This window comes from Montipora foliosa, chromosome 2, assembly GCF_036669935.1.
Source record: "Montipora foliosa isolate CH-2021 chromosome 2, ASM3666993v2, whole genome shotgun sequence".
Classification (NCBI taxonomy): Eukaryota; Metazoa; Cnidaria; class Anthozoa; order Scleractinia; family Acroporidae; genus Montipora; species Montipora foliosa.
In genome coordinates, this window is record NC_090870.1 from 40,881,997 (window position 1) to 40,894,496 (window position 12,500).

General features: G+C 38.8%; 2 protein-coding genes across 3 annotated transcripts in view; both read left to right on the forward strand.

Moving 5' to 3' along the window:
- LOC137993074 (protein SLC31A2-like) overlaps positions 1-3,351 on the forward strand; it is a 7,568-nt gene extending 4,217 nt beyond the window's left edge. Inside the window, exons 3-4 of one of the 2 annotated variants that reach the window (XM_068838729.1) lie at positions 61-214; positions 2,343-3,351. In XM_068838729.1, coding sequence (XP_068694830.1) covers positions 61-214; positions 2,343-2,565 — 377 coding nt within the window. In that variant the 3' untranslated portion in view covers positions 2,566-3,351. The remainder of the gene's footprint in view (positions 1-60; positions 215-2,342) is intronic. The other variant, XM_068838730.1, reaches the window with a different exon arrangement.
- A 7,467-nt stretch (positions 3,352-10,818) lies between these two features.
- LOC137993075 (4-trimethylaminobutyraldehyde dehydrogenase-like) overlaps positions 10,819-12,500 on the forward strand; it is an 11,821-nt gene continuing 10,139 nt past the window's right edge. Inside the window, exons 1-2 of the mRNA XM_068838731.1 lie at positions 10,819-11,281; positions 11,517-11,672. Coding sequence (XP_068694832.1) covers positions 10,834-11,281; positions 11,517-11,672 — 604 coding nt within the window. The 5' untranslated portion in view covers positions 10,819-10,833. The remainder of the gene's footprint in view (positions 11,282-11,516; positions 11,673-12,500) is intronic.

A 12,500-nucleotide genomic window follows, 5' to 3' on the forward strand; every position in this document is an offset into this window, starting at 1 on the left:
TTGTCAAAAGGAAAACGAACACACGCAAATGTGAAATGCAATTGATTTTTTCCTTTTTAGGCATGTTTGGGTCCTGCATAGCAGTGATTTTAATCGCAGTACTGTTTGAGACATTTAAGTCTTACAAGGTCCATCGTCAAAACCAAAGAACACCCCAAAAACAAGACAGTGAGGCAACATCTCTGCTTGCGAATTCACATCGCAATCATCCCAGGTACTAGTAATTTTGCAATTTTTTCATTAGAATGTTGTGGTGTTAATATTAGCTTACTGTTCAGAAAAGCAATCTTGTCTTATCAGTGCTGATGCCTTTTTAAATTATTTATAAACCTTACATGCTTACATGCTTACATGTATTTCTCTCACTTGCTAGCTGGTCCACAAAACAATGTAATAATTACCCCAATTTTGAAAAAAAAAATGCAAATTGAGAGAGCATCTTAATTTTTTTTATAGTAAACTCACACGATAAAGGTATGACAAGTGAAATTTCGCCATCTAAAGACTTAATGATGTGAAAGCTCGTAACAACCACTGTGTTAAGTGTTTGAAACCATACTTGTTTTTTTACTAAGAGAACTTCATGGGAACTTCAAAGTTTGTTGTTTCCTTAGAGAGATGGGTCTAGGAAAAAAAAGGCATCAATCTTGATCACCTAAGAATACATTGTGTTAGTACAAGACTGATTTGGCATGCAGCACTGAGTTTCTGGCATAGTTAGTAATTCTGCATTCCTGCATGTTGCATTCTAATCGAGTGAGCTTTTCGATTTGTTCCCTCTTCTTTCCAGCTCCTCAGGACCTACAGGTCAATTTAAAATGAACATGAGTTATGGTGGACTCAGTAGAATCTAAAACCTGCACTTCAAGTAAAATCTTTTGAATCCAAATCAAGGCTCAATTTTTTGCCATTTTGGTGTTAAGCATTCGTACTAACAAATAAGAAAGAAAAAATATTTCATAGGGTCTTTTCTGTCTCAACATGTTAGCTTCATTGGATAACACCCACCTAAATCTGTAAACTCTCAATAACATGCTTGGCCTCATCCAATAAATGTTATTATATTACAGTTAGGAAGATATTACAATTAGGGAGTTATTATAATTGCAATGACCCTGCTCTTTTAGTAACCTAAGAACATCATTCTCTTTACAGGTAAATTAACCCATTGACTCCCAGGGGTTCTCCATTGACAAGTAAAATCGTCTGGTATTAGACAGAGTAAAATACTAAGTCTGGCTGGTTTAGGCCGGTTTGGACATCCAAAGGTTAAGGCATTGGCAATGAAGTTGTTGCTTTTATTTGGCAACAATTCAATTCAATTCTCATATGATTTCTTAGTCTTTTATCCCTGCTGTTTTATTGTAGGGGAAGACGGGAAGAGAGTAACACTGGATAGTGTAATAGGTGCACTAAGAAATGGATGTGCGGTAAATGAAGTTGAAGGGGGGGGGGGGGGGGGGTGCCTGAAAAGAAATAGCAAGTTCCTCTCTTCCCAGATGCACTGTATATCCAGAAATTCAAGTCACATGCCATTTCCGAGTTCATGTCTGCCTCCCCTTCAAAGTGAATCTAAGTGCGAAGTTTTTCTTATGAAAATTAGTTTTCATTCATATGTAAAGTAGACCTAATTACCATCACAAGAAACTTCGCAATTAGACTCCCTTTGAAGAGGAGGTGGACATGAACTAGGAAATGGCTTATTAGGTACACATGGATCTCAAAAAGCATTGCAAAGTGTCCCCTATTCTCTTCTTCCCTGCTTCAACATCACTTGTGTCTTGTCACAAAGTGTTGCCCAAATGATGCTCCTCAAGTAAGGATAAACTGCTGCATTTACCCTGACCTAACAATAACGCTAATCTTTACCCTAACCTTATTGTTAGAAATAGGTGCAACAGGGAAGGCTTAGACTTAAAAGGGACACTCAGCAGCTTGGATATCAAAATTGGGCTTGCATCGGATAACTTGCATTCCTGGACATGAAAGTTCTTCCCATGAAAAAAGCCTCTTTTGTACTGGACTGCTTGCAGTCCCTTCTGAGTTAGTTGAAATGCCTGCTTTGGTTGCCCAAGCGAGCCGAGAGAGAATGGTAATAGATCTCGCTCTGTCACCATTCTTCCCTCGGCTCGCTTGTGTGACCAAATCGGGCAGTCAGACTAACTCAGAAGGGACTGTGAGCAGTCTACTTCAGTACTTGCTCTTTCCTTTCCATTTCCTTTCCTTGCTACTGGCTTACATTTGGGCTTACATATCTGCTTACATTTGGGCAACCAGAAAACCTTTTCAGGTTGGCCATTTTTATACTAATGAACAACCTTCTTGTGCACAATTTTTTGCAGGTTCAAAATGAGAGCTTGGCTGAAAGAAACTCTTCTTTACATGTTTCAGTTCGTTGTAGGATACTTCTTGATGCTAGTGGCAATGACGTATAATGTATGGCTTTTTCTGGCTGTTGTTCTTGGCTGTGGTATTGGTTATTATCTCGCAAATCCTTTCATAGAATATTACTGCACTGGCCAAAGAGCAAAATCAAGTCAGGTTGAAGCAAACGTGACTTTGTAGCAGACTGTAGATGACTGTTAAGATGGTATAACGGCAACATGATGATGATGACGATGACGATAATGATGATGATGATGATGATGATGATGATGATGATGATGATGATGATGTGCCAAATCATCGATGTGGATCGACCACTACCAGGATTTAAAAGTTGAAATACAAAAGAGGTGGAACTGTAAAAGCATATCAGTTGTTCCAATTGTAATTGGGTGACTTGGGGCAGTGACCAAAAACTTCATGATGTGGGTTACTAAGACAGGAACACCTCCAGAGAGCCTGCTTGTTGGGAACAGCAAAGATCTTAAGAAGGACCCTAGGCACCTATAGCTTGATGACCTAGGGATACGTGACCATGGATACAACAAGTGGTGTGAGATATATGAACAATAATAATAATAGTAATAATAACAACCATAATAATAATAATTAATAATAATAATATTATTATTATCATTATCATTATTGTCCTAACGGATGTCAAATTTGAATAGTGAGAACATTTTCTTTTGAGCTCATGGATTTATCAATACATTAAACATAACATTATGTAAGAATTACCCCGGTATAGTCAGTTATCAGATCAATTCATTAGAGCTTTTGTGATGTTTTAAATCATAAACAAACTATAGTAATTTATGCTCTTGCATAAACCTGATAGGATGATTGTTGAGAGACATTGAGTCACCTTTCAAAGAGAGACCAGTCTGGGAGTAACTCAAGTTTTAGTCTCGCTAAATGATGACAGTTTTGCACAGAAGACGAGCATGAGCTGCTATGTCTTGAGTACCTTCCTGGATATACATGTAACTTTCAAGCATTGAGACTGTAATGCCACTACATGTACGTCAGCTCTGAAAGAAGTTCATGTTGTGAACCCCACTAAGTGGGCTGGTCTTTCATATACTGGATCCGAAATAGTTAAGATCCATAAAACAAAAGAACAAAGCGAACATGACAAAACCTAATTTGCAAGGCCTAATCGCCATTTTAGTTCGGTATTTAAAGGTCTGCCCCCTAAGTGAGACAAAAATCTTTGGTTTTCACCATTATGAAAAAAGATGAAAATCCCAGACATTTTTGTAAGATGATACCCCCCTTCCTTTGAATGGCGCATAAAGTTGCTGGAACTGCAGTGAAACCCGTAAGTCACAATGACAAAAGAAATGTTAACCGTAAGATTCAATCTGAATGAATGGAGTTACTAAAATATTAGAAATCTTTGTAAGCGTTGAATTGTTTTCACTAAAGAAAACTTGCAAAAACATTTATTATATAAATACTAAATGCAGACTGAAATGATCCCATGACCTCCATTTAATTTAAGCAATTGTCTCTTACAGACACCTGAAGAATTCAGGTTGTTTCAACGTGATTTGAACCCATGACCTTCAGCCTACATTTCTTCTGTAACCCGCACTTCATACATATAAAAATTTATTTCATTCATCAAGTCCCTTCATAGGAACAAATGAGCCCAACAAATTGATCTGCTCCCAACTGTGTCGCTTCATAGCTCAGTTGGTAGAACATTGCACCGCATCTCAGAGGTCATGGTTTCGAATCCCGTTGGAGCCACCTGAATATTTCAGGTGTCTATAAGTGACAAATTCTTAAATTGTCCGTCAATTAAGTGTGAGGAAAACTTCAGTCTACATTTCGTCTATAACACGCACTTCATATAAATATATACATTTTGTATAGATACTGATGAAATACCAGATTTGCTTTTTACTAAAAGGATGTTATTTTTATTTTCCACATGTGATTAGCCAATAAAAACTGAGCTTTCCATTCATTGTAAGATTCATTCATTGTAATATGGTAGACCTCTTTAGCTTGTACATGGGATTTTATTTTCCCATTTCAGACCACGTGATTTAAACATAAGCACGTGCATAAGACGACATTTGAAAGAAACTGTTGTCTAGAGTAACATCACATGTTCTGAAATGGGAAAACAAAACGTACAAGCTAAAGAGGTCTATTATTGTTCTCTACGACTACTTAAGCAATAGAGGACGTTTTCCGTGTTTCCATAGCCTCATCTAAACACGAGGGGGGGGGTTGGGAGAATTCGAGACAGTTACGCAAACCCGAGACGCAGTCGAGGGTTTGCACAACTGTAGAGAATTCTCCCAACTCCCCCGATTGTTTAGATAAGGCTATGGAAACACGGAAAAAAGTCTTCTATTGCTTTTATAAAATATTTCTCAAAGATAATTCGACAACTGAAGGAAAATGCTGGTCTTTTTTAGTTCTTGATTGAAACAGATTTTCTTTATTCTCGCTCATATTTCCTACCAGCCAATCAAAACGCGCGTCTTACAACACATAACCAACCAAATTCGTGTGATGTCACAGCCGTGTTCCATACTCTCATCTAAACACAGCTATTGACCAATGAGAGTGCGCGTACTATCCGAATTATTTTATGAACTCGGACCATTTCAAATGCTCAATTTGACGTTATAATGATTTGTTTTTCATAACTTTCATATCTTATTTCACGTTACACAACTTGACTGTGTTTTGGTGGTCGGTGACCACTTCTTTGCCATTGCGAAAATGAATGACACAAGTTGTTTTTAATTTGAACGTTTCATTAATATATATATAAGTTCGAAGTTGCGTATAACGGCCACCCTCGGGAGCAACTGGCCGCTTAACTTGATACAGGATCACTAAAAAGACTCACTGTGCGTGGTCTAAGGTCAATTTAATGGCGTATCATATAAAAACCCTGGCCGACCACCTGATACAGGTAACAAATACCGCGTTATCGGGACTTTGAAAACTGGCCGCTCAATTGAGGGTGGCCGCTTGATACAGGTCCGTTATATTTTATATTCTCGTGCTGATATAGAGGATATTACATGGCCGCGCGGGGATACGAATTTTATCTTCGAGTGCTGCAAGTATCTCTCAGCACGAGAAGATAAAATTCGTATCCCCAAGCGGCCATGTAATGTTCTGTTTATTATATATATATTGATGAAATGTCTAGATTTAAAACAACTTGCTTTATTCATTTTCGAAATGATGAAAAATTGTTCACCAACCACTAAAACACGCATCTTGTGTAAGATGAAACAAGATATGAAAGTTATGAAAAAGAAATCATGATAATGTAAAATTTGCAATAAAAATGTTAATGTAGTAGAGAAGAATTATATTTAAGCACAAAAGTATCGTACAATGAAGAGGAAGCTCGCCTTTTATTGGCTAATCGTGTTCGTTACCATGACGACAGCGATATCCTCACATGTGAAAGATAAAAATGATACGTTCACTGCGCGTGGTGAAGATATGATTTTTTAGTAAAAGGAGAAATCCTGGTATTTCATCAATATCTATATAATAAAGTATCCTCCACAAGTGAGCGACTGGAAGATAAAATTCGTATCCCTGAGCGGTCATGTAATATCCTACATATATTACAAATTTATTATTATATCAAAATGCTGGGGCTAGGAATTCATGTTAAAAAAAGTAATAAAATCTGTCTCTTCAAACTCTTATTTTACAATACATTTTTATAAGGAAGTTACAGAATTGTATTTTTTTTTTGTTTCAATGAATTCATCTTTGTGTTTTTTTCTTAAATAAATAATGAATTCCACAAGTAGTACCAGAGGTCGCCCAGTCTTGTAATTGTGGCAATTTATTTATGCATGGGCCAGCTGAACAAAGAGGAAGCGTTGGATCTTGGGAGATCTAACCAGCAAATAATTTGTAGAGTTAAAACAAATAATACTGCAAGGGTGATTGTACGGCTGTGAGGATACATATCTTTTTGATTTACCAATATTTCGTCAGGCACGGTCTGACTTCTTCAGGGAGTAATGTGATTAATGTCAGTCTCGTAATGTAAGTTTTTGTACATCTTTCTCACCCTGCGAGCAGATCCTCTCTTAAACTCACCAGAGGGCGTGCAAGAGAGGCTCTGCAGAAATCTCGTGAAGTCTTCAAGTCGCCGCAGCCCAAGTTTCTGGACTAGTCACTCTGGTCAAACAGGTTTACGCAGCGCGTGCATCATATTTTTGACCAAGCAAAGGTCAAAATCGAGCCTTCAGTACCAAAATCAATATGGCGTCCACGAGTGCGATAGGGACGGTCGGCATTAGGTTCCATCCACCAAAACCACCCTGGCAGTCTTACTGGCGGAGAGAGAGACTGAGGTTGAATTCAAACACACTTCGTGACACCTTGTACATAGTACTTCGTGTCAAGCCATCTTCACATTAACATTTAGAATATCTATACAGAAAGTATCCCAAACATTCATAAAAGCTAAGCGTAGGCCAAATTAGGACTAAAGAAAAGTTTCTAGGCCTAAGGTTAGCTTTTATGAATGTTTGGGATACTTTCTGTATAGATATTCTACATGTTAATTCTAAATGTTAAAATGTGAAGGTGGCTTGACACGAAGTACTATGTACAAGGCGTCACGAAGTGTGTTTGAATTCAACCTCAGTCTCTCTCTCTCTGCCAGGGTGGTTTTGGTGGATGGAATCTAATGCCAACCGATAGAGACTTGGCCTGGGTTTGAAACTGCCTCCAAGCAACGGCTTACGCATACTCAATAAAGAATCTTCTGCAGACTGTCCTTTCTTTCCAATTGAGTTAAAGAAAGGCTCTGCTGACTGGGTGCATCTTTCTGCGCATGAAGAGGACATTGTATTGGGAGTATTCATCTACCGCCTAAAAGTAGTTGTAATTTCTATATTTGTTCAACTAAACTTGTCATACCTCAAGAGTGTGGTTAACTTGTGTCTTGAAACAATTTTTGTGTCATTCCGTGGCCGTCTTGTTGACATAGTGGAAACAATCCTCGACCCTTTTTAGGCTGTCAATACATTCTCCTCACTGTATGCACAGAGAGGTGTATAAGAACTTACATTACGAGATTGGGCTTCCTGTAGTGATACAAGTGGTGCGAGAGCTAATTGAATGTAGGAAATACCAGATAATGTCCCGGTACACTCAATAACAATGATTATCTCTGACAAAAGCGCGTTGTCTTTAGAATGTAATGGGTGAATCAGAATGTGGCAGTCCTTATCTCTGCATTTTTTCGTATTTCCATTTCCATTGTAGATTAGAAGGGAAGAAAACTGGCATTTTAGAGATATTTTAGCTGTTCATTCCAAAAAAACCCATACAAGGAAGGAAAAGACATAAAGAGCAAAAAAAGGCTTTTAAGTAAACTCGCGTGCACTGTTCGACGTTCGAATTTAGTTTGGGCCTTCAAACACAGTTGTTCCCTGAAACAAATCCTTACAACTTGTGTTGTAACTTACGTTTTAATGCAAAGTGTAAAAATCATTGCACCAAAGTTTGTATATAAGTACTGAAGGCGGTTTTATCATCATGTCGCGCAGCGGTTGTCTTTACTTCGTAAGATATTTTGGTAAATGTAAAGGTACATGTACACATTATTTAACGTCGGTAATTCCTTTACCCTCTAGAGGGTATTCTCCCAGGAAGCAGACGCTCATTTTACCCCCCTCTTTCCATCAGTGCTCCGTTTTAAGGGTATTTAAGGCTACTTATGCAACACTGAAAGGAAAGAAGTCGAAACAAGAATGTGAGATCCGGGGATTGAACTCGGGACATGATTGGTGCAGTCTTCCAACTCCCCCATAGTGAGGCTATGGAAACACGGAAAAAAGTCCTCGATTGCTTTTATAAAATATTTTTCAAAGATAATTCGACAAATGATGGAAAATGCTTCTTGATTGAAACAGATTGTCTTGATACACGCTCATATTTCCTACCAGCCAAGTAAAACACGCTTCTAATAACACATAACCAATCAAACTTCGAGTGATGTCACAGCCATGTTTCCATACTCTCATCTAAACACAGCTATTGACCAATAAGAGTGCGCGCACTATCGTAACTATTTTATAACATAAATTAGTATATGCTCAACCCTCGGTTATTGCATTTCTAACTTTCTGATTGGCTCGCCAAATCCCGGTTATCAGCAAACAAAACCAAGTTTTTATCCTATATGGAAAGCAGTGCGCCAAGCCGGTCATTGTGTTAATAAAAATTTCTGCGCGAATTTTAAAAATTAAGTTTTGTCCGGTGAAATGGCTGAAAACAACAGCTTTGGAGAAATGTCTCCCTCGGATGTACAGCAACTTTTGGACAATGCAATAATTCTGTCCCGGAAGCCACAAAGAAAGCCACAAAGAAAGCCACAAATTTGGGCATAAACACATTCAATGGTCTTGCGGTTATTGGGATCTGGGATTTCTGGCTTGCTGGCTGGCTCTGTATCCAAACTCGTTAGCTTATCACAAGCAGTAATGGAGGTAAATTTTTCTATTTGAAGAATCAAGTTGTATTAGCTGTTTTTTTAAAATTAAGAAGCTAAACCGTTTCAAATCTACCTGTGGAGCATCACTTTATAACATGAGAATATTGTTATTAGGTAATCCAGATTAAATGATTCTAAAGAATGACATTCCGAAAACATGTAGCTATACAAGAATGATTTTGTATAGCTTACAACATTTTAAGGCTTTGCAGCTCCATATTAGAACTATTACTGCAATAACCACAATGTAAATGTAAATACATTCTGTAAATGTAAACACGACACTTTTTTGAGGAAACAAAAATCCTGCAGAGAAATGGAGAGAAAAAAAATATCCTGTAGAGCGTTTAGGAGGGAAAAAAATATCCTGCCCACCAAGGTTGCTAGAAAAAAAAAACTTGCTGACCAGAAATCACCCAAACCCCCCCCCCCCCCCCACCCCCAAGAGTTAAATGGTCGGTCCCTCATGGAAAGTTATGTTCATTTTTAAGTAATAACTTTTGTGGTAATTTGTGTCTTAAATACATAATGTTTACACTTTTTTGACCTTTTTTGGAAGTTGTGTCGTGTCTGCCTGATTGCAAGATACGTAAGGTTGTAAATCGGAGGACTGAAAATATTGGATTGGTCAGAGTGGACTTCTAGAATGGTGTATTTCTGCGATTGAATTTACAGCAAGTTGAGAAGGTCAATCCTCCGCCCACCCCCTTCCCCCCCCCTCCCCCCTCCCCGAATAATTACTATACACTTTCAGTTGTGTCCTGTTTTGTCCAGTTTTGTCTTTTACTGTTGCATTTTCTGCTAGTGTAACCTTTTTTTTACAATGGACAGTTCGCGAACAATTTTCTAAAAGTAAACCCAGACGCGTAGCGTCCTATACGCAAATACGCACGTGCGTACTTGAAGTGACCAGAAAATTTTGAAATTTTAAGCAATTGTTTCTATTTTTAACATTTTACTTGTACGCAACCAAGATTTCCTTATGAAAACACCACTTTGATTAAATTCTAAAAACTAAAACAAAAGCTATACCATGTTCTCACTTAGTTTTTTACACTAAACAATACAGTGTTGTTTGGTCAGCGTGCAACAAAAAGGCGAAGTTGCAAAGGAGCGACGTTCCGAGAACGTTGTTGACAATTCCAGTCACGCTAGCACAACCAAAACAATGTTTTGTTTGCGCCAAGTTTGCTCAAAATAAGGGCAAGACGCTTTGTTCTTTGCTTGTATTAACACAACTATTTCAAACAAGAAATAAAGAATGCAGTATTTTTCGCTTAGTTTACTTAGGTTTCTAGATCATATGTACTTGTGCGTACTTGAAAAAATGACCACGCTACGCGCCTGAAACCTAAAAGCCTTCAAAAGTAAACCTACCTGTTCGGCAGCCTGTACTGTGTAATTGTGGTGAACTTGCGAGCCAAGCCTAGTTTTGCGCGCACAGATGCTTAAAAAAATCTCAGATGATCCTTGATGTCACTGTTTTCCCGTCACCGATCGGCAGACATCGATCGGGAAAATCGCTTGAATGTTTTCGACTCCCCGACTGATGGAATTCCTTGTTTAATCCAACTTAATTTCTCGTTGCTTGTTGCACACGACACATGACTCTTTTTTTCCGAATTTGTAATTGAACTCCATCTTTGAAGTGTTCAAAAAGCAAAGAAGTTTTTGTAATCAAGTTTGCGTGTCCCTCATATTCCCCTTTCCAGGTCGTGGGGCTCGTTTCCCGAAATTCGAAATACCTCTTCAGGTACGAAAAGGCAATCCGATCTCTTAGTATGTTTTAAAAATATAGTAACTAAAAACAGGAGCCCATAAAAACAAAATGGTTGTGAAAATTGATGGCTTAAAAATTCTCGTTTTCAAGATACAGACCCGAGAAGTTTCGGGACTTTCGAGAGGCGGGAGAACGCCTGATCCCAGGTTGTCGAGAAATGGGCCCCTGCAGTCATTATCCAGGGTTCCTTGCGAGGGACTTGCGCTCGATTCAAGACATTATGTTCTCAATACTTTCTCCTAGCTTCGCTGTGCGCACTAGAAGTCGAGTTGCTTTCCTCGTTAGCTCTTTTCGACGGTTGTCGGGAATCGACTTGAACAAACCGTGTCAGGAGTTGAATTTCATCGACGGCCATCGAGTAAATCCTGCCAGCAATGAAGACGAGAGCGAAATTTACATCGTGGAACCAGCCACAGGAAGGATCCTTTGTGAAACACAAGGATCGGGGAAACCAGAGGTGGATCGTGCTGTGCGATCTGCAAAGAAAGCCTTCAATTCGTGGTCGGCAATGTCGGGAATGGAACGGGGTAAGGTCCTTCGCGAGGCAGCCAGGATTATCAGGGCAAAGTTGAAGGAATTAGCTACTGTTGAGGTTACTGACAACGGTAAGATTTAAGGATATTAGGAGTCAAGTATTATAATTAACGTTCAAAGGAAATCAACGTGGTCGTAATTGAAACCCATGCGCGCAATAGTTGTTCAACTGGGAATGTACTGGACTTAAGAATTTTGAGATATCTGGAACATTAGGTTGTTGGCATTTGTCTTTTTTTCTAAGTAAGTCTCTCTTTTCATGATTTTAATCCCCACTTTGAGATGCATGCTTCCTGATGTTTTTAGGTAAGCCATTCCATGAAGCCATTTGGGATATTGAGGGCTGTGCTGATGTTATCGACTACTATGCTGGTCTTGCACCAACAATCAGTGGTAAACACATCCAGCTTCCCAATGGAAATTTTGCGTACACGAGAAGAGAGCCTTTGGGAGTAGTTGCAGGTAACGTTTTAGTTCTAGACTTGTGAAAACACAGTAGGATGTGATTAGCCCAGTGACACTTGTAGTTTTTACTTTTCTCTATTTGTTTATAGTAAAGTGACAGGGTGTGGGAGGCGTGGAGGCCTCATGTTAGAGTGCTCGACTCCGGATCAAGTGGTCTGGGTTCGGGTCCTGGCCGGTGACATTGTGCTGTGTTCTTGGGCAAGACACTTAACTCTCACGGTGCCTCTCTCCACCCAGGTTTATAAATGGGTACCGGTGAAATGCTGGGGGTAACCCTGCAATGGACTAGCATCCCATCCAGGGGGGAGTATAAATACTCCTAGTTGTCTCATGCTACGGAAACCGGAGATAAGTGCCAGCCTGATGGGCCTTCTGGCTCGTAAGCAGTGACTTTAAAGTGACAGGGCGCTTGCTGCTCTAGCTCCAAGGCTTTTGAATTCTCGTCCTGTCAAAATTCGATACATAAGCAATATCAGTGAATTTAAGAACCAACGAAAAGCTCACTTTTTTGAGCTAGTGTTTAACGTTTTAAACACATTTTATATTTTATTAGTCTTTTTATAGTATTTTATCGGTATGTCTCATTTAAGTGTATATATTTATCTAGTTTTCAAACAGCTATGTAGTTTTTATTATTGTGATGTGCAATAGATCATTTTAACTTTATTTTTCTCCCAATAATAATAATAACAATAATCATAATCATCATCATTGTCATCATCAGTTGACTGAGCACCAGGCGTCTATGCAGAAGGTTGTGAGTTCGACTCCGGCGGTATCAACACTCAGGGTCTTTAAACATCTGACGAGAAAGTGCTGGCTTTG